The sequence below is a fragment of the Myiozetetes cayanensis genome, unplaced genomic scaffold (genome assembly GCF_022539395.1).
Source record: "Myiozetetes cayanensis isolate MyiCay16 unplaced genomic scaffold, myiCay2020 scf9, whole genome shotgun sequence".
NCBI classification, from domain to species: domain Eukaryota; kingdom Metazoa; phylum Chordata; class Aves; order Passeriformes; family Tyrannidae; genus Myiozetetes; species Myiozetetes cayanensis.
Window position 1 is genome coordinate 27,008,942 of NW_026088185.1, and position 22,714 is coordinate 27,031,655.

Consider the following 22,714-nt stretch of genomic DNA (forward strand, 5'->3'; position numbering starts at 1 on the left):
GAAATATGATATTAATGCTAAAGGTTTAGTTGCAGGAGGGGAAAAAAAAGCTAATAAATATTAACAGCTGAAAGATTTAAATGTTACTTCAATAATGCTTCTGAAAACTCTGTATATCTAGGCAAAGCCTCAACTGGCATTCCAGTTTAATTGCTGGGATCACCAGTTTTACATTAAGAAATCTAATAAACATTTATTTCTTTAAAATCCAAAGTCAGACATTTGGATTTTCTCATGCTTTTATTTTCTTCTGTATTCTGGATTTCAGAAGACAACTTGAAATGTGCACATTTGGGAGGCACTTATTTTCTGCCTGAGTCAAGGTCACTGAATCACTGAATCATCTGTCTTTTTCAGCTAAAGAATAGGTTTCTCAAGTCTCCTTTGTGTCAGAGGTTTCAAATTTCCAAGTAAACTGAGAATTTTAGTGTTGTCTGGTTATATACTAATGAAATATTGTGGTCTAAATTCTCAGTTGCTTCAGTAATATCTGTCTAGAATCACACATTATTAACAGATCAGAACAGACTCCACAGTCTGACAGTAAGCACAAATACAAGGAGACAAATACACAGAAATGGAAGACAAATCAACAAATCATCAGAAGATAATTAATGAAACCAGAGCAACTACTGAAATGCACACTAACTGCTCAGAAAACAGTTACTGAAGGTTTTGGTTACAGGTAACATCTTTCCAGACTGACATTAATTCTACAGTCCACCAACTTCTCTCGTTTTAAAAATAAACCTTGAACAGGCCAGAAGATGCTAGTAGTCTACACCTATTTTATGCTATTTATAAGTAACATTTTTTTTCAAATAAATCTATGCATGAAAGACTGATCAAATTTTAAAAGGGCAAAAACCAAATAGTTTTAAGAATCTAATAGAGAGGAAAAAGTCTTTGTACCAACATCACAGTAAGTTGTCAGGTTAATTCAGGATGAGGTTGCACAGTCTCAAAATGACTGCAACACTCTCCTGACTTCATGCAGATTGCAGCTTGCTGAATGAACCCCTATTTATTAGAGTTAATGAACTTTCCTTCTGGACAAAGGTTATATAAAGTCATCAATATAAACGTGACTGTTTCTAAATGCTCACAGACCCAAGGCAAGAATGCAAGCACTAAACTAAAACAGACAGTGGGAGAATATTTCCTTAAGGAACCCATTGGCCTTGTTTTGTTTAGAAGACCTCATGGGGAGTCCTTAGAAAAGCGGGGCACATGAGGCTGCATGAAACAAAGAGGGTAGGTAAGTGCTGTTCCACTTTGCATGCACATCTCTGGATATGCAAATCCCAGCTAATATAGGATCAGCCATCTTTCAGTTCAGAATACTAAAGAAAACCTAGCCACATCACTGCCTTTTATTAACTTGTCATACCACAATAGAAGATATAAGGTTTAATTAGAAGACAGACTTGCCCCTTGGACTAATGACCTTGATGATGTTCTGCAAGATGCCGTGGGAACAAACAGGATGATAAAATCTAATCATTAGAAAATCAACTCTGAACCAAGGAGGAAGCAGATCAAAAGAAAACCAAAATGAAATACAGAGAACTAAACTCAGTATCAAATTAAAAAATAACTGTGCTGAGCTGTAGTTTCTGGGACAGGTTTAAAAATCATTCAGGATCAAAGCTCAGATGACTTGATAGCTTGAGGGACTTAGTGACAGCAGCACAGCTCAAACACTGCAAACAGCGGGGTTGAAATCAATACTGTAATTCTATGGGCATTTCTCATAAGAGTTATTGATCTGGATAAATAGCCCATCACCAAAACTTGTCAGTAATCCCTTCCTTGCAACTCTCCCCAACAGCACTCCAAACCTTGTTTATAATCCTTACACACCTTCATGGCAAAATCAAAGTCTCATCCAACTTTTTCACACAAGTATATGATGTGCCACAGTTTTTCCAGACAGTTTATTAAAAAAGAAAGGAAAAAGACAGCATATGTGTGGGTAGTATTAAGAGACTCAGAAATAGACCACATCAAAAAGCATCTCTGATCTAGAGACTAACTACCTATTCTAAAAACCTGTAGCATTTCCCATTTAAGGACTGTATCACATCATGTGAAGTGCTAGAATATTTTTATGATGGCAAGAAAACAACTTTTCAAGGCTTGCTCTCAGTACACTTTCATTCAGACTGTTAATGTGAACCATCAAATATTTTCAGCCAGTGTGAAGACCCTTTAAAACGGAAACAATTGCACGAATCCAAGTAAGTAGGCTATAAATCCTGCAACAACCACTTATAAACTTGGCCATAATTTAAGAACATACTACTCATAACAGGAAAATAAAATTGTCACAGCTATTTGTGAATGTTATCTTCAAAGGAGCCAAGAGATAAACAGCTTATTTCAAATACTTTCACCATAAACTAATGATGAAAAGTCTGAGAGCCAGTTGTCTACTTAACATGACCTGTGGCCATCAGGAGTTTCCACATAACTACTGGATAATCAGAAGACTTCTTCTAAAGTGTGACTTTTCAAAGCTGTTTGAAGGGTTTTTCGTGGTTTGCAACAAGGAAAAAAGGTCTGCCTCTCTTACCATAAGAAAAGTTTCAGAGCTGGTACACCTACTTCATTGCCCTAAGAATCTTCACTCTACATTATACACTTAAATTTACAGGACACAAGTTTCTGATATAAGATTTTTCAAGAGTTATAAACAAGATCTGTAATTACAGCCTTCATAAAGAGTCAAAGTATATCCAGCGTCAGCACCGTCTGATCTCAGCTCTGAAACACACACACCCTGACTCATTTTAGAGTAAGTGCAGTGTTTGCTTCGCCAACTAAATTGCTGTGGAAAAAAATACTGAAGGTTCAAACAGACTAAGGTAAAAATGGTACCCCCCTTCGAGTATGTTTACAAGACCATCACTGTGGGAAACCTCACTGTGCTGCTCCGTGCACCTACCACTGGAGGTCTTCATGAGACAAAGGAAGGCCAAGAGAAGACAGCTTACCTGAGCCTCTTCTAAATTACTGCCACAATTTAACACAATTATACTGATAACATAGCAGGAATTTTTCCCACCATTAACAGAATTCCCACATTGTGGAGACAAAGCCTTCACAGCCATAAAAGATACTACCTGTCTTCATGCAGCAGGTACATATTACTGACTTCTGACTATAGCCATCCCTCACGAATTACTGGCACATAAAACTGTGAAGGTCACCTCAGTGTCCGCTGGCTTTTCAGTAAATTCTGAAGACCTATGAGCCCTTCCTTCCTTTCAGACCAGTTGGAGCTGGCACAGTGGTTGAGGACCTCAGCCACATCTTCCGTCTGCCGCAGGTAGTGTGGAATGCCCCCATTCCTGGAGCCATAGGAGCGCTCCGAGCAAGCGCTTGATGCGTCGCTGTTGGCATCGTCATCGGAGTACATCCCATAGGGTTCATATCTTCTTCTCACTGGCTTTTTCTGGAAAAGGGGAAACTCAGACTTACCAGGTTATACATAGTTACATCAATGCCAAAAGAAAAACATTCTATTTGTAATCACTAAGAGGAAGATTAATGCTGCTGTTACAGTGACATACATGTTTTAAAGACGTCACCATGCACTGCTTGCTTATCTCTCACAGTAGAGCAAGACAGATCCCACTGATTTCAACAAGACTATTCGAGTGACTAAGGGGAGTAGGGCCTGCCTTCCCCAGCAGGAAAGCAAGATATTTATGCCCAGTGGAATTAGTTACTGGTAATGAAATTAGATGTTGTTTTATTGGTAATAATGGTCAGTTCCATTGTTACAGATGCTATGATGACACAACCTCTACTTCAAAAGAAAAAAAAAAAAGAAGATAAGGAAGAAAGAGCTGAAAGAATCTGTGCTGGCATGCACAGTCACTTTGATATTGATAATGAACTGACTCTAGAAATACACTGGATATAGGAGATGGCAATTTCTCTGTTAGTTTGGGCTAGGATTTTTCCAGAGGCTGCCAAGGGAGTTGAGTACTCAAATCCCACTCATTTCCATAGCACAGCATTAGAAGACCTAATTCCCTTAGGTACATCTTTGACAACCTTGAAACTTCCAGAAGGAATATTAGAATAATTATGGCAGCAAAACAAACTCTGAAAGGAACCTTAACAGAAAAGGGTTGATAAGACAATGTATCAAAAAAGATCATCTATATCCTAAAGTGTTTGCTACAGAATTCCTTCCAGTGTCCAGTCCTGCAGTTCTTAGACTTGTGAAGCCAGCAGAGTTTTGCTTCCACTGGGACTGGAGGATTGAAGCATAAAAATTAACTCAAGTGCAGTATCATGGACATTAGCAACAGGGTGGGGAGAGTTGGAAAGTAGAAATAAAAAGTCAAGAAAGCACTAGTACCTTGCTCCTGGAGTCTCCTAACAGCTGTAGGCAGGAAAATATTGAAGGGCGGGAAAAAGCATAGAGAATTATGTCAGAAGCTTATGTAGGGTTTGTTTATGCAACAAAAACGTATAGCAAATGTGTCTTAGCAAATTAAAAAAAAAAATACAGTTTACGCAAAATAAAAGTGGGTATAATAATGCCTGACTATCTCCTAACTGTTGCACTACTTGTATTGCTTACAATTTCCATCCATAAGGGAGCTTGGAAGTGAGATTATCTGTTTTTTAGGAACAGATCTACATACAGCACCTCTTTGCTTACTTTTCAGAAACTCTGCATTGAAAGATACCAGAGTTTCTGGTGATGATTTCTTTTCCCCACATATTATTAGTAGCATTTCGTTTTAGGGTCTTACGTAGAAATTCTGATGTGAGAAAGCCACTATCTACAGTACAGCACATTTTATCAACTTCACTTGCCAAGTTCTCTTTCAACCTACAGTTCTTACGCCACACTTTTTTGAAGATTAGCTTCTTTTAAGACCCCCTGGCTGGCACCCCTGGTTTAAAGGCCTTACTTAACAGCAAAGTTTCCATCACCCTTTGAGGTCTTCTGACAGATCCAAGCACTGATTCCCAGTATAGACACTGTGGGTTTAGGCCAAGTCCAGCTCAAACAGAAGCAGTGGATCCAATGGGATTCGTACAGAGGGAGTAGAGGTCACAAAATGACCCCCTGTGTTTTGTTTAAATGGAGAATTTGGCTGAAGCCATCTTTGGAGAAGTTCTTTTTATCTCCTACTACTTGTAAAAGAAAATTCCTCTGAAAACAAGGCTACTGGGTAAAAGCTGGCACCACATTACCCTCTCAAATGGAGCCTGCACAGGGCTTGTAAACTGCCTGTTGTGAGAAGACAACCAAGAAACAGAGCAAATTGGGGTGGTGGAAAAGAAAGGGACAGTAACATTGCAATGCATCCCCTAAAAGTTATACAAATTCAGATTGCTCAAAAAAGTCAGCAGCACTACCTGGTTTCCAACTCAGCTTAAGTATTTCCCTTTTAAAGTGTTTAACCCTTCAAGATTTTAACACTGCAGTAATGTTATTTAATTTATAAGACGAAATATTTCAAAGAGAACTCTCTAAGTCTAGTTGAAGATTAAGTCACACCCAAAAAAATCTCAGTGCTCAGCAGTCAATTGAAACACTGTGACTCTCCTCCCTCATGAAACCTGTATTCAGCAGCTGCTCACATACAAGGATAAAGCCTGATTCTGTTTACACAGGCAAAACACTGCCTGTAATTATGTACTCTGAACTGCTCTGGTGGCAAATTTGAAGTGCTGAGAGCAGAACTGGTTCACATGTTGTTTGTTGTATTTGGTAATGAAAACCCTCACAAATGATTCATCCCACTAAATGCAACAGTGCCATCCACTATATACTGTCTTACCTTTCTATTATTCAGAAATACTTTTTTTTTTTGAAAGGTAAATTTTGTAAAAAGGGACATTTTTCTAGGAGTACTCTAATAGGTGACATGAGTTGGGTGATAATCAGATACAAAAAGGAAAATGTTAGCCAACCTTAGGGAAAGTGAACTAGGAAATGGAGAAAGGCCATCCATCACAAACACTGGAGATGGTTCATCCTCCTTAAAGAGAATCTGAGACAGATTCTGAGATATCTGTCTCAAGACACATCAGGAAATCTTTCCCTCAGTTCAGATCTAGAGCTCTAGAAGACCCACTGGTACCCAGCTAATGCTACACAGTAATTTCTCCTATCACTACACATCCTCTCTCCCCCGAATATTTGAGGTAAATCCAAAGGTTTAACACTCGCCTTCTGAGGAGCAGAACACATTTTTTGGGTTCTAGCCAAGAGCTACCATAGTAGAGCAAGATTATACAGGACAATGAAATTTTTAAGCATGACAATAAATTTACTGGTAAAAGCAGTGAATGTTTGAAAGTACTGGCAGCAAACTAGACCAATACAACTTAACTGCATGAGATGGTACCAATTCCACACAAGCCAGGTTATGAGCCAACTGAGAATCTATCCAGGTGCATATAAACATAGGGCAGGAACTTGTGAAATACTCAGTTCTTGCTGAAACCTGATCAGGAATCAACTCTAGCAGAGGACACTGTTTTTCTGACAAAGTCTCCATGCAGGTAATGGGACTGATGGAAATCTCCAACCCCATGAGTGACGAGCACCCTCACGGTGCTGTGAACATCCTCTGACAGTCTTTCCCTTGAAAGACAAACAGCTGATCCAACCCATCCTGCAGCTCTAGCACCAAGCCACAGTCTGTCTGATGACAACTGCGGAAAACTAACATGGAATAGGGAAAAACATACTGCTGCCAATATACCCGAAGACAAAACAGCAAAAGGTAACTAACTCTACAGCATCAGACACTGGCACAATCAGAACAAAGCTATTTAGAAAGAGAAGAACATACGTACAGGTAACTTTAAGCCACTTTCCGGAGTTGGAAGCATTTTGTATTTTTCCTCTTACCAGTGCATCGGCCACAGCAGCCTCCAGATCTGTGCTGGTGCTCAGGACTCGCATGGCATTCACAGAAGCAGGCATCCTGCCTGGCTGTCCGAGTCCAAACCGGTCTGCACAAAAGACAACATTGAAAAGGATTGTTAAATGAACTCACATTCATTTGGAATCCTAATCAGGTGCCCAACTAGCTCTCCCCACAGGCTCTGGGAACTCACAGTGCTTTTCCATTAAACACCCTTTTACCCAGAGCTCCAGAGAGTTTGTCACTAGGGTAAGAAATAAACTGTTGTTTGTTGGGTGTTAGAGATAATTTTGGATCCTCAGGGCAAGTTTGTATTTATTTATTTTAAACTGGGAAGCAGGGTATCTATTTTGTGTTTCTTTTTACACAGCTGTTTCAAAGTTTTATTTTAATGTCAGAGGCAGACATGCCCATCCCAATCTGGCACTCTCAGAAATCAAGAGAAAGCTTCTCATTAACTTCAGAGAGACAGAACATGTTAACACCCAAGCTCTCATCCATCCTGCAGCCTTTTCTCAGGCAAGGATTTGAGACTAGTATTTATGCCTATTTTATGTCTCAAGGCTTGATTAACCAGTACAAAATCCCCCTATGCCCTCACAGTATAAAAATAAAGTTTATTATTTACTTGTGAAGTGACTCCAGTTTTTGGTTGAGTACTGTTCTTAAGAAGCAGTTTAAATGCCAAAGCTCAATATCAAAACTGATCTTTTGAGCATACAGGATCATCTTTTTCCCTTTGAATTTGATGGCAAAACTCTCAAAGGCATCCAAAGCAACAGGGATTGAGTCTAAAATGCCATTCACACTCCTAACGTTAATTAGTTTACTTTATAATTCGCTGAATCTACCAAGAAAGTTATTGAAATTAGTTTCTTTAGCAAAGTCCAAATTCAAAAAGGAAGGCTAGCAGGGATGTGACAGAATCACAGGCCAGGCTCTGGCAGCCTAGTCCTTCTAGGTGGGGGCAGATCAGACACCAGATTACTGGGATCCTGGCTTTGGTCCATAAGCAGGAACATTGTTTTGACATTCCAAGTTTTTGTTTCCATATGGGCTTGTTTTTGCTCACGAAGGACTTAGAATATCCCTCCAGGGACACAGGTTACACACCTCTCCCCTGCACCCACACATGCCAATAAGAGATTTGACAGCAAATTCAGAATCAACCTGCATGAGCCCATTCAATGGAGCTTCAGCTGATCCACACTGGAGGCAGCCATCAGGCAGCATGAGAGAGGGATCAAGTCACACAGGTCTTTTAATACTTCATCTATATTTAATTTAACAATGGAAAAATACTGCTCATCAAATTTCCCAGCTATATCATGGATTTACAAAAAACTGAGGTCAAATGTGGTATTCAGCAGCTTAATGTATTTTTTGGGAAAATACTGCGCTTATCACAAAACTTCATTCCTTTCTTCTTTAAGAACCTACTGCACTGAAATACCTTTTAAGGAATTAACTCACACTGACATGTATAATTTAAATCAGAGACTGAAGTTTGCCAGTCTACTGTCCTAATTCCAAAGCTTTATTTGAAGGTATCAGAGATTAAGCTACTGAAAGGAAATAGGGAAAAATTTTATAACCAAAGTATCTGGAGAAGTAAAAAAACCTCTGCAGACTAGTGTTTACTTCAAACAGAAGCGTTACCAACCAAAATTTACTGTTTCTTAGAGTAATGTACCCAGACAAGACATTTCTGATTTACAACAAAAGCACATTTTCTACAAAACACATTACAAGGGAAAAAAATAAACAAACTTCTTAGAACTACTGCCAAAAAGTAATCAAATCATGACATTTCACAAAGAAATAAAAGTTGTATGTGTTATTACTATCCCCTTTTTTAATGCATTTGGGTTGAAGAATCACTTCAGATATTTAGGTGAAATAGTGCTTTATCCCTAAAATAGAAAGATCTGTGCACTCTTAACAGAAGCACAGAGGAGATAACATGTTAGGTCTGATTGAAACTGAAGTCACAACTACAGAGATATACACAACAAAGATGTATAGAAGACAAGGATTTTCCTAAGTGCTAATAATATCTGGTACAACACAAGGTCTGTAAATGTTGAGACAAGTCCTGAACTCAGTTTTATATTTAAACACAACTCAATGACGTTGCTCAAGTGTTACTGAGATCAGAATTTGGCTTTAAATTTTGAAATTACACAGCATCAAAAATACCACTGTCATTTGTTTTCACATAAATTTAGTATTACATTAGAAAAGGGTAGATAGTTGTTTTGGTTTTTTTATTAAATGAAGAACAAAATGACAAAGTAATTCAATTGTAGATCAGTTTAAATACCCAGCATAAAAAATAAAATTGAGCTTTTCTAACACATTAAGTGCAGTGTGGCATGCTGGCTTCTATCTATCTCCATGGCTATCAGGAATTTTCTGAACTAATTTTTTCAGTGATCTTTAAATTCGCAACACCCAAGTTACTCTGGGCTTCTCCCCAAGACACTGTTGCCATATCTGAGTGGAGAAGTAGGACCTTAGGAGAGACCTCAGCATATCTCTAACATGGGGCTGGGAATACATCTGGCTCCAGGAATAACCAGTACAGACAAGCCCAATGTTACTGAGCAAGAAATAAGCAGAATATGCTCTGGCCACTTTCCCTTGTCTCCCTGGTTGGATTCATTATACTTGGTGAAAATTTGCAACCACCATTTTTGACCCTTTTTTACCATTTTTCAGAAGATTTTGGCCTTCTGTAGGACACAGGTAACCATATAAAATTTGATTATTCTTTGTATCAGAACACCAGAGCCAAGCATGAAGTGACTATCACAGGAAGTTGAATGCAAACAAAGCTTAAATCTGTATTACAATCAAGCTATTTTAAATATTCTAAATTACTTTGGTTAAATACAAATTCAAATTGTTATTTGAAAAATGCCAGTCAAATCAGCTTGCATCGTGGCTGTTGAGTAACCTGATAATGGAAATGTTTTGAGTTTTAATTAAGTGACAGCCATTTAACTAGACTCATGAGAAACAGAGTATTTTTCACTCCCTATCTGAAGGGGTATAATTAAATCACTTTCAGTATCACAAGTTCCTTATGCAATTTTAGCCTCCAAGAAAACACTGAAGGCCTCATCTTCTACATCACCTTTGTCCCCACAATTAAGTCTCTATTGTCCCAAAGCTAGCAGCGTTTGTTCAACTCTTTTAAGACTCCCAGTGAAATATTCTGATTTCAAAGGGAGTTACAGGTTCTCCATAAGAACCCAGCACAGAGGTGAGGAAGAAGCAACTGCAGATTTTTCTCATTATATGTGAGCATCAGTTGCCTGATGCAAAGCCCAGTGAAATTAAGGGAATAATTTCAACAACTTCCATGTACTTTGGACAAGGCCTTCAGAATTATAGGAAGGGCAGATCAGCTTCAAAGTGGATTTTGAAAGCTCATCAGGTGCTTAATTTTTGCTGCTCTTGTGTATTTTGGAGAGGATCCCAAAGAACTTTCATTAACAGAGACAGTAGTCCAGAATATTTAGTAATAAATGGGATGAAACCCATCGGGATCCAGTTCTAGACCCATGCTGCACAACTGAGCCAATTTACAGGAGAATAGGGTAAGCCCTGGATCACCCTTTGTTTAAACACTGTTCACAATGTTCCTAAAATACATAAAATTAAAAACATCCAATAAATGAAATTCAAAACAAAAAGCCACGTTGAACAAAACCAGAACAGAAAGCCCCGCAGCGGTGAGAAGCACATGCCGAGTGCTGGCTGATGCACACGATGGCAAATGTTAAGATGGTGTAAAACAAGACTACGTATAAGAAGCGGATTCATGCAGTTAGCGCTTGTTCACCTGACTGCCCAACAGAATCAGCAGTGGAGAGAGCACTAGTGGACCTGGAATGACGTCGAGAAGCTGCAAGTAGAAGGAATGGCAACACCCACAGGATTAACACACATTTAACCCGAGACAGAAAATGCCACAATCCAAAGGGGATGCGTGTGACCGCTACCGGTAAAGGTGTTTCATAGTGACAGGGAAATGAGGCTGTATATGAATGCATAACAGATACAGTGCAAGCCCCACAGCAACGCCTCCGTCTGTAGCTTCTCCCCCTTCCCCTCGTGACCATAAACACGATGCATGACAACTCATCTGTGACAGTCCCAAACTGGGCGCAGCTCAGCAAAATCACCCCAATGCACATCGGTCACGTTCCAGACCCACGGGCCTGGAAGACGGTCATCAACGAGAACGTGGAGCACATAACCACAGAGAAGGATTTAGATGTGTCTGATCTAAACCCAGAGTGAAGCCGTGATGAATGGTTACGAATTGTGCTTGCAGGTACTTTTCCACAACATTCTAGCCTATATGCATAAAGAAACGTTAACGAAGAGAATGCATAACCACATAAGTAGAAAGAGTCATACAGGGAGGTCACCAACCACTGTGTATCGGTCCCCGGGTTGGGTTTCTTTTCCAAGAAAACACATGTACACACATATTGCAGGTGTGGCTACTGCCAAGGGTGTCTTGCTTTTAACAAATTGTGTATACATGTTTCTTGAACCTCAGTATGAACATGCACAGATAACCAGAATATGCACATCACAAACCTATCTGGAATTACACATGTATACGAATTGTTAATAGCAACGGAGCACACGCAGTAGCAGAGGAGCCTAAACCAAATATAGCTCCCACTTCAATTCCCAGTTGTTAGCAGCACATCAGCCACAAAACGCCTTTGGAGAGGTTTTCATTTCTTGGATTCAGCAAACAAGTGAGTTCTTTATGAAAGCAAATGAAAAACTGGCCCAGTCATTTCCAAATTATATAAATTCAGTTTTTCTAAAGAAGTTTTCCCTATGTCTAGCAATGACATGCTCACCAGCTCAAAGCAACTGACCCAAGAAACTGACTGTTCATTTGAGCAATTCATCACCACAGACTCTCTGAAGGCCTTGTTGCTTTAACATCGTAACTAGTACTGTCAAGAAACTGAAAAAGTAAACCAAAATCACCTTCTAATACAAACAGGTTTTGTCAATTATGCATGCATGTGTGCAGAAGAAAAACTCCTAAGTCTTCTTTCTAAGGCAAGAAATTAATAAACACAAATACTAATATTATGAAGTAGAAATCAGCAAAATGAGAAAAATAAAATTTTGGGGTTTTTTCAACTACGAGAGCTTCAATAAAAACTACACAGAATATGCAATGTGGTCTTTGACTATGAAGAACACATGCATTTATTCAAGAGAACAATCCCACTGACATCATAAGTAAACTCATGAAAGATTTGTAGGATGAGTGAAGGATTATGGACTGAACCTCACAATTAAGGTTCTTAGCTCACAATTACTTTCTCCCAAATCATTCACTGTGCCCCTGTGGATGCCACTGCAAGATTAGTTCTCATGGAGACACAAGAATAACAAAAAAAAAATAAAGAACCCCACATCTCTGCAAACAGGCTGAGCATAGACTGACTCTCAACTGGTATTTACTAACATAGGAGGCAAGACTCTTGATGCACAGATGTGCAGATCTGCACAGCAGTCCAAAAACAAGAGCAAATTGAAAGGTCAGGATGTAGGTTCTGACACTGACCATAATACCTCTTAAATGCAAGAATCCTGTCTACACATATAGCTACTTTGAGTGTAATTCACGAATATACAAGTTAATCTTTATGAGCAAAACCAGACCATGCACAGTAGGATTATATTATCTTTGCATTATTGCAAGATTAACTGGGTTCTAAAAATACTGTAATAGAACCATATTGTTTTGGTTTAAACTGACATATATAAATTTCTCTGAAATTAAATACACACTACACAATTAACAAGTTCATGAACAAGTTCAAGCTCAAAGCACTTCAATTAAAACACAAGGAAAAGGCAATAGGATAACAACTACATTGGGTTACTCTTGTTACAAATATTCCCTCCCCATGTAACCTTTAACAATGTATTTCTAGAAATGCATTAATCTTCAGGTAATTAAAGACCATGAGTTAAAATGAGATGACCCTCTCCCCACAATAAAAGTTGTAACAAACTGTAACACACATATGTAACTAAAATTTTATAGTCAGTGTAGGAGTCAGACTCAGAACTGGTGAAGGCATACAAAGCTCACACCAACCCTGATTCTGGTACACTGCACTTATTTTTCAGAACAAGGGCTCAAGACAATATTTCAACTACCATATTTTCAATAAAATAAACAAAGCACAGCACAGTGACATAGAACACTGATGAGTTAACCCTGAAATCCAGCCTGCTTATACATTTTGGTTGGAGGAAAAAAAGGCTCATTCAAAATTGAAGCTAGGCAAGTTAATAAAAATGAGTTGCAGTTGTGTATTTACTGTCTTTTTATAGTTCTAGTATCAAATCAGCTTCATTCAATCAGAAAAAGTTCATCCATTTATCTTAAAGAGTTATGAACCAAGTTATGAATGCAAAGTTGAACTCTTCCCATTTTTCACCAAAAACTGAGATATTAGAGATAAAGCAAATGATTATTTTATAGCTCAATATAATGAAGTCTTTGAACCCAAAAGCCTCTCCAATATTAACTTGTGCTATGTTCCACTTGCACACTGTATCACATATCTTCATTTTGTCACTATGAGCAAAATAGATCCTGTAACACCATTCTTCATTAAATTACTACATAAACAAAGAGGGCCTGGAGATCAACCATATTTCATGTCTGAGATGACAGGTCTTTGATACAAGTAATGTATTTGGTTGAATATATGACATGGTATTTGATCAGAAACATTAACTATCTTGCTGTATTCAGCATTGTGTAGAAAAACTTCTGCATGTGGTAACTGTAATGAGATTCTCTATTTGTACTGTACACTTAAGCTGCAGTTCAATGATGCTCCTTTAAAACCTCAGTCTTTGCACGATTTTAAGCTGCTTGATAAAGTTTCCAACTAAAACAGCATCTGCCACTAAACTGATGATTAACAATGTTCTTTAAAACCTCTACAAAAAGAGAGTTGCTATCTCCAATGGAGGATTTAATATAGAAATTATATACTGTAACTGTATCTAGCTGTAAGAAAGTCAGATTGTGAACAATTAGAGTCACTCAACAACAGACTACAATGCTACCAACTACTCCACTGCGACCTAGAAGTTCCAGGTTTGCCCTCCCATAGATTTCCATCAGTGTTGTAAAGTGAAGCACAGCAGCCCCGTACAAGCTGATTTTATGAAACTAAAAATTGCAAAAGTTCAAACTAAACTATTTTTCTGCTAACAGTGAAACACTGAGAACCAGAATTGAAGCATGCAGAAGAAAACAGAGGGGAAAAAAACAGGGTCGGAAAGGGGGAGTATCAGGAATCCAGAGGACAGGAAAGAGCTCATTCCACCTAGCAGTGTCTTGGGGCAATCACAACAAGGGAAAAAGGCAAAAAAATATTGACCCTTAAAGCTCCAATGCCTACATGTACTCACCAAGTGGAGGAAAGCCCCGAGCAGGGCTTGTATCTCGACTGCTCTCACGGCTGGTATCACGACTGCACCCCTGACTCATGCTGGGTCGGGGGATACGACTGCTCCGTGCTAGCATGCAGCATGGAGAGTTTCAGAGAAGGTGAACAAGTTTAATGAGGACAGAAAGCTCAAAGTCAAGTCACATTTCTGTTAGTTACGGTAATTATTACATTAGTAATTACAATCTGCAGCAGCCTGCTCAGGTTCTTAACAAACCAACTACCTTACATGCTGAGCGGTGTTTGTGATGTGAAATTTGAGCAGCATTAATGTCTGGTTGACAGTCTGTTTTTGTCTTAAGCAATCCAAGTTTTGTTATTCAAGTAGAGCAGTAATCTTCAATCATTTAGGGGAGCTCTACTGTTGCAAAACAGATGAGGCTGAAAAAAACCCTTCTGGAATATTTCTTCCTTAATTATAAGATAAACACCCTTCTGGAACAAAATAGCAGATGAAAATTTTTGTAGGTAATCATGATACCTATATGCTATTTCTACATAGATTTGCCTTTCACAAGAATAGTTTTGCCATGAACAAATGTCCTAAGGAAAAAAAAGGTGTACTGTACAGACTTGCAGAGATATCTTTCTCTAATGAAAGGTACTGGGAAAAAGCATTTAGAACCTGAATACCTGAAAGACAGGTTAAAAAGTGATTTGAATTTGAAGAGAGCAGCAGAGCTTCAGATATTTAACAGAAGCTAACTTCTGCTCCTCAAGCATTTCTAAAAGCAATTTATATATACAGTTTAATATGCACACAGATTGAGATGTATGCACACTGAAGGGGAGCTTTAAACTACTCTTTACTTTCACAAAACCCTACATGTTTGCAGATGTTTGAAATCCTACATGTTTGGAAGATGTTTGCAGAAAGTTATTTAGTAAGCTTTATACCCGATAACGAACAAAATATTTTCTTAGGGAAAAGAACAGCAGTTAATTGTCAGGAGTTTACCTTGAAGAATTTAATGACAAGAGAGATTTCCTTTGCTGTTTTGAAAAGGCAGTAGTAGTATATTTTAAGTGTTTAGGAAAAGCCATTAAAGAATTTTCTCATGCACAAAGTAAAACCTAATCTGCCAGCTTTGATGACAACATAGCAGAGGTACATATGCATAATATGAACACGCTAATAATTTGACAGTATCTCTCTTTTTATTTAAAAAAGCCATTTGCATGCTTCAGAATATATATATATATATTCTTATAAATATTGGTTTTTATAGAGAACTTATATGCCTAGACTCAAGCTAATAAAGTTCCTCTACAGTTTTTCTGTGGGCTCATATACACTGGGTGTGTTAGTATCCTTCAAGCAAAACAGTACAGAACAAAATAGAAACCTTCAGATTTGGGTTTTTAAATTCAAATAGAAACTTTGCCAGATTCTTGGTTTGTGAAATCCCTTCCAGTTTTGCAGAACCCAGTTCATATCTCTCAGCTGAATTAATGGTTCTGATGGTTGACCTTTGATGTCAGACAATACAAGATGAGCTATTAAACAAGATGATTAGACCACCATAATGTCTAATGGTTTTGAGTGAGTTAAGTGGTCTTATAATAAATAAGAGAGACTAAATTATAAGAACTGGATGAAATTATGGTCCATGAGTACAATAATCTCACCTCACATGTACAAGGAAAAAAGTTGACAGGTGAACTACAGGTAAAAGTAACACACCAGAGTCTTCCACACAAATACTTGCTTGAAATTGCAGACTCTCTAGAAGCAAACTTCTCATTCTTGGGTCTCATGCTTAGATGTAAATAATGGCAGCCTTCACATCAGGTTTGCACAAGCAGTCATTTCTCTTAAGCAGAGAAGATCTGCCAGTTTTTTATATTTTTCTACCCTACTAAAAACAGTAAAGGCTCTTAAGAGAGGGAGAGATGTGAATGATTAAAAAAATTAATGGATATGCACAATATATTCTCCTTCCATAACAGCTAACAGCAGCAGCATGAAGTATGAAGAAACTACACTGTAACTGCATGAGAACAGACTAGTAGGACAGTACTACAGATGAAGTACAATGCTGACTGCACAAACAGAGCACCCAAAACCAAACACTGCTTACTTCATGAGTAATGGTCAAACAAAAGGGTTGCATGTTACTGGATACAAACACAGAAGAAAGGAAAAAAAGAATGGATCAAAAAGAACTGAAAGATGAGCCTGTTGTGGACTCCCAGGCACCTGCCTCACGTTTTTAATACTGTGCTGCGTAGACAAGGTTGTGTATCAACTGCTCAGAGTATTTGCTTTAGACACTGCCAGCAGTAAGGGCCAGCAGTGTTGTAATTTAGAGAAGTCTCTCATACTGTGACAGCCTGTCCCTGCACTGCAGGCAGCAAAGGCAGAGACAACAGACAAAAGTCTCAATTTGAGAATTCTCAACCCCCAAAAGTTGGACAGAAATCAAGTAAATGAGTAGCAAAACGGATTAAAAGGAGTAAGCAGAATGAAAGCAGACAGTGTGCCCACAGCCAGCTCTGCTGGGAGAGTCTAGGACAGGACAAGGATGGGTTGTTTTTACTAATATCCCAACTTTCTAATGTGTACTGTACATCTAAGTTTTACCAACTTCATCTGGAAAGTCACAGCACTTAGACATGGCTCACATCATTATTAAAGCACTTACACCAGTGGAACACAACAGATGTAAATATCACCAGCAGAACATGATAGTGCCCCTGTTTACCTATCTACCACTTGGAAGAAACTTGTATTTCATTGGGGTGTGAATTTTAATGATTCTGGAGACTAAAAATCAGCAGAGGCTTTCTTTACATCAATACCAGTAGCTTAAAGAGTATGAAATGCTGCCAAAACTGCCAAAGGAAAGCTCTGCAGTGGGGTACACCCTGTAGAGGAAAGTGAAGAACTGCCTTCAGCTTTCCAATAAACACTCATGGCAGAACCTGTATGAAACTGATAGGCAGTTGTGCCTGCTCCACTTATTGGAAAATGACAAACTCGAATCTCTCACTCCTTTCAGATCCAGCTGTGCCACACGATCTGCTGAGCATCCAACAGAATTAACTTCAGGTAGATAACTTTCAATCCATGGGAAATGGACATCACCTTTTTGAGGAGATGATCTCCTTCAAGGGACCCAAAGAAAAGCTCAAGATTAAGTGGACTATACTCCTCCTTCCCCAACTATCACCACTAATAAAACTCACTGAGGAAACAGCAAAGGCAAGCTCAAAACTGAAGTGTCATAAGCAGGGCTATACAGGTGACCATGCAGGACCTCGGCACACCAAATGTGCCTCTCTGAAAACAATTTCTTCAAGGTTTCCAGCACACAGAAGGAACATTTTTCATGTATACCTGTGGTCATCATGGAAATCTAAGCTAGAAGCAAGATACTGATGTTAACAGGCATCCACATGCAGAGGCTCTATTAGTTTGCTACTGCCCCAGGAGGGTCTGAAAAACTTCAGTGGATGGTTCCTGTATTGAAAACCAAGGTGAGTGGGAGTCTATTTAATGAAATGAACAAACAAAATAAAATATCAAGGAAATATAGAGACTGAAGTAACATAATAAGAAAGCATAAAATACTGTTAGCTACTATGTTATGAAGTAATAAATACAATGGAATAATGATATATAGCAGACAGCTCAGAAGCTCTGAATTTCTGCAACTGAGCAGAAAAGGCAACACAAGTGCCAGACACTCCTGTTCCCCTAACAGTCCAAAAAGAACAGGTTGTGGCCATCAACCCTGGGAGGGCAGGTGTAAGCCACACACTTGATACAAGTCAGAGCTCTCTCCCACTCTCAAAGAACAAGCACTGTCGGTTCTCCGGGAGCACACCAGAGAAATGAGACACAAATTACTTTCAAACGAATTCAAGGCTCCGTAATGTACCTGAAAGCAGGCAACCCAAGAGTGAGGATTTTACACAAGGCAATTTCCCTTCAGATGCTCGAGACTGTCTGAAATCAAACCACATAACGTGATGATCAGCTCAAGCATGGGTGATGGTACTATCCATTATTCTTTGCTTCCTCCTAAAAAACAATGCCCTCCTACAGAATGGCAGAACAATTATCTCCAGTATTTGGGAGGCACTTTACATTTTAAAAGCAGTGAGCAGAAAAGCACAATGACTTCATACAGAGGCCATAAAATAGATCAGACATGAGAAGAACATAGAATTTGGAAAAGCAATCACAATGAACATGAAGTATTTTTTATGAATCATAATGGCATATGCACTCAGGTGCTTTAAAATGATTTCAGTATACTGGAAGAATGAATAAGATACTTCTCTATTAACAATCTACTCTAAATAAAAAGGTAGTCTAAATGTAAAATACATTTGCTAAGACAACAGTTATAAATTTAATTACCAACAGTAAGGATATAATTTCAATCAATTTCAACCCAATAGTAAAGTCTTTGGAGATAAAAGTATCATTTAAAGTGTTCTTCTTCTACATTAGCTTCAAATTTATAAAACAATTTCTATTAAAAAATGAAAATGTTGAGACAGCACACACTGAATACCTTTTCACCTCAATTCGCATACACAGAAGTTTTATATATGATGTTTACTCACCTGACTTAAAAAAAATGAATCTGCTGATAAAATTTGAAAATAGAAACTATTACAGAACATTTACATAACAGTTACTGACACAAGAATATTGAAAGTAGAACAATTAAAGTAGAAGTCTAAAACGTCGCCTAAGAATGTGGCTCCAAGATATTAAGGATGAAAGAAGTAAACCATTTAAGCTGCAAAATTTCTAAAATAATCCAAGAAGGTGTTTTTTGCCCTTTGATTCCAACTGACTGTAAAGACTGCTCAACTCATTTTAGGACTGAGACGTTGATACCAAATGAGGTCTTTTTGCTGTGACGGTTAATCATGACAACTGTTTTTGCTGTCTGATCTAATAACATCACTCGTGTTGAATTTCAAACAGAAGACACATCATGACATCTTTAGCCTTACTTTGAAAGTATAGCTCAACCTGGAAAATTAAAATTACTCTCCAATAAACCACAATCACGTTAACTCGTCAGCTGAAAAATTCAGAATAACAGCAACACAAACAGTTTCCTAGTCAACAGGAAAGCCCCTCCTTCGAGCATGCTGGTCAGCATGTCACTGCAGTGACTGTTCTTACCTAGTCCTATTCTGTTGGGACTTGTCTCTCGACTGCATCCCTGGCTCCGAGGGATCTTGCTGCGCTTCTCTGAAGATGATGGCACTGGCTGGACTCTGGATGTTCCACCGCTCAGGCCACCATAGGAGCTTCCTAAGAGCTTACCCGGAGAACTGGACCGGCTGCCAGCTAGAAGAGAACCAGAAATAAGGGAGGAACAATTAAAACCCCCCAAGATTTTAAGCACACTGACAGCAAAACTGGAACACAATCAGCTCTCTATAAAAATTTGATCCAAATCACTCAACAAACTAATGGGAGTGTTCCCTATGGGCTTGCAAGGAAGACCGAGGAAAGCCCATGGACAATAAACATGGACATCAGTAACCCTGCCTCTATGAACCGTGCTTCCCACTGGGGATCAAGCCCAGACACTGCTGCATTTGAACACCCCAGTTGGCTTTATGAGAGCTTGTGGAGGTGCTGGAACAGCCCTGCTGCAGCAATATGAAATTCACATTCTCCTCCTCACAAAGCAACACCAAGGAGCCTGTGTGGAGAGCTGTGCTGCAGCTGCCGGCTCCTGGCACAGGTCACCTGCTGCAAAGCAGCTCAGGCATCCTCATGCTACGCTACAGTGGTGGCATTACTTTCCTACAGTAATTCAGTGAAGGAAAATAAATGAAAAAACAAAACCCAACCAACATAAAAACCCCACCACATCTGAAGAGATCAGCACAATAAAGGGTAAACCATGTGAGCCTGTCACATTTGTAGAGATGTTGTCTTACTCAGGTCTGGTTGGTTAAACCTAAGCTATTTATTTTTCCGATGAAGAAAACTTTTAGCAAGTCGAATAGTTGGCCTGTTTTATTTTTTTCTTCTCTGTTTGAATAGTCCATGGCAAGTTTACATTTCTTCTAAGCCTTGTTGTCTGCAAGAGAGTCTACTAACCAAGATTAATTTACATATTTACATTCCAACTGCAGTAGATACCTCTATCTGAAACAGTTTTGCTCTCTAATTCAATGAGATGACTGATACTTCCTTTTTTTTCCCTGTGGTCTTCATTTGCTAAGTTGTTTGAAAATTAAGTAATGTTAGCTTAAAGGTAACCATAAAGAAGTAATACCTTAAGAGTAATAGATTCAAGACTTTTTTTTTTTTTTTTTTGCTTCTTCACGTATATAAAGTCCCTGAAAATCTGCTGTTGCCATTACCATTCCTGACATTCAATTTATTTCCTAAAACAGCCAGGAAAAGTACACTTGAAAAGGTTGCAAGAACATACTCAGGCAAGCTCGCATTTTGAATTGATTCTCATGTTGGTTTCTTTCTGAAAAGTATCTACACATCTCACAAAAATTTCATTTCCAGACACTATTAGTACTAGCAAGAGTTAAAGACTGTTCTTCTGTCTTAATTTAAGAAGATATGCAATTCTTCTTGTCTCATGGACAATGCCATAACACATGTATTACACACTTACTTGTCCCCTCCAATTTCTCAGTCAAAGCCATTCTGAATCAACTAAATATACTCCAATACTGTATGTGGTGCTGGCTCCATTCTCCCTACCCCAAAGTGACAGATGCCAGTCTTACACAGAGCACCACAACCTAAAACCAAGGCTCTTCTTCTCAGTTACGCTGCTGAGATCTCACTGATGTCAGCAGGGTTGCACTGAAGTAACTGGAAGCAGAATTTAGCACCTGGGGTTTAAGCTGCAGCAGTGAGCCAGCTTCAACGTGCAGAACATATGCTTACCATGTTTGATTACTGGGAGAAAGCAAAGTCACCCACCATACACATTTTGACTTATGACTTTAAGAAAACGTTTTTTAAATCTCACGGCTAGGAGAGAATGAGGGATGCTAAAAGCTGAGCAGTTAAAATATGTGAAGGAAATAACATGAGAAAGCAAGAAAGGGAAAACGTTTCTTACCACCAGCAGGATTAGCTGATCTGGATCCTTGATTATGAGGGCAGACCAAGGGACAGGCAAAAAGTGGATTAAAAGACAGCAAGACAATACAGCGTTCAGCATGCGGTTTATGCTATACACAATACAGACAGATTTATTTACAAACATATCACTCCTAAAGCCTCTGCAGAATGCAGTGAGTTAATGTGCAGATGCAACTAAATTTCCCAAGGCTGATCAGCTACTCAGTAAAATGCCAACCAAGACACCGAGCCCCAAGTTCTGCTCTAAATTATATGCCAGCCCAGTCTGCAAAATTGCAGACTGGCTACCCACTGTGTGGGCATGGAGAATTTGGTCCTGTGACTGTATTATATTTGAATTCAAGTATTTCAAACAACTTGGTTTAGGGATAAAGAACACATCTGATTGGGCTAGGTTGGAAACAGGATTCAGCAAACTAGACCAAAGCAGCAGGTTCAGATATGACCATCCTAAATTTTCATAAGGCATTCTATAAAAAAGAAAAAAGTCTATAATATTTGAAACCTTTGGATATTTAACTATTCTTAAAATATTTCTGAGACTTGTCTCGTGTGGTCTGACCACTTTTCATCAAACTAAGTTTAGGAAAAAAGGGTAATTTCTGGCTTTACATCAGTTTTAGGATCAAAATTGAAGAAATCAATCTAGATCAGCATACCTAAGCCCAAATATATCTCCAAGACCTCAATGTAAAGATTTTCATTTGGCCCCATCCTCAACATACTACTGCTTTCTTCAGCTCTCCCAGCCTAACACAAGGCTACAAACTGCTTCTTCACCCCTCCAGCATGACAGAGCAAAGCAATGAGAGAATGAACAGAGAAGGGCTTTTAAATAGGGGCACAAAGCAAGACATGTCCTCAGAACAGACAGATCCTTCCACAAACCCCATCTCCTTTTACCCACAAGGCTGAAGGTCCTCAAAACAGGGACTAGCTTTCTCCCTACCCCCAACTCCTTTTAAAGTCTGAGTGACAAAATTCTCCTTAGATGCACATGACAAATATGCAGCAGCACCATATGTGTGGCTCCTAGGGGAAAACCATGCCTTGCCAAGAAGCCAGAGAGCGCAGATGTGTCACGTGAATCAAAGCAGAACCCTTTTCCCCATATCTACACAAAATAGGTAATGTCCTGTTTTAAACTGATGCCAAATCCCATTAATTTTAGACAGCTCACG

The 22,714-nt window shown here is 38.8% G+C and overlaps 1 protein-coding gene across 1 annotated transcript in view; it reads right to left on the bottom strand.

The window, feature by feature from the left end:
- The window catches only part of CLASP1 (cytoplasmic linker associated protein 1), a 172,979-nt gene that overhangs the window by 48,729 nt on the left and 101,536 nt on the right, over positions 1 to 22,714 (bottom strand). The window contains exons 21-26 of the mRNA XM_050340577.1: positions 21,511 to 21,537; positions 19,587 to 19,754; positions 14,397 to 14,504; positions 10,759 to 10,821; positions 6,893 to 6,996; positions 3,213 to 3,457 (exon numbers count right to left, since the gene is read on the bottom strand). Coding sequence (XP_050196534.1) covers positions 3,213 to 3,457; positions 6,893 to 6,996; positions 10,759 to 10,821; positions 14,397 to 14,504; positions 19,587 to 19,754; positions 21,511 to 21,537 — 715 coding nt within the window. The remainder of the gene's footprint in view (positions 1 to 3,212; positions 3,458 to 6,892; positions 6,997 to 10,758; positions 10,822 to 14,396; positions 14,505 to 19,586; positions 19,755 to 21,510; positions 21,538 to 22,714) is intronic.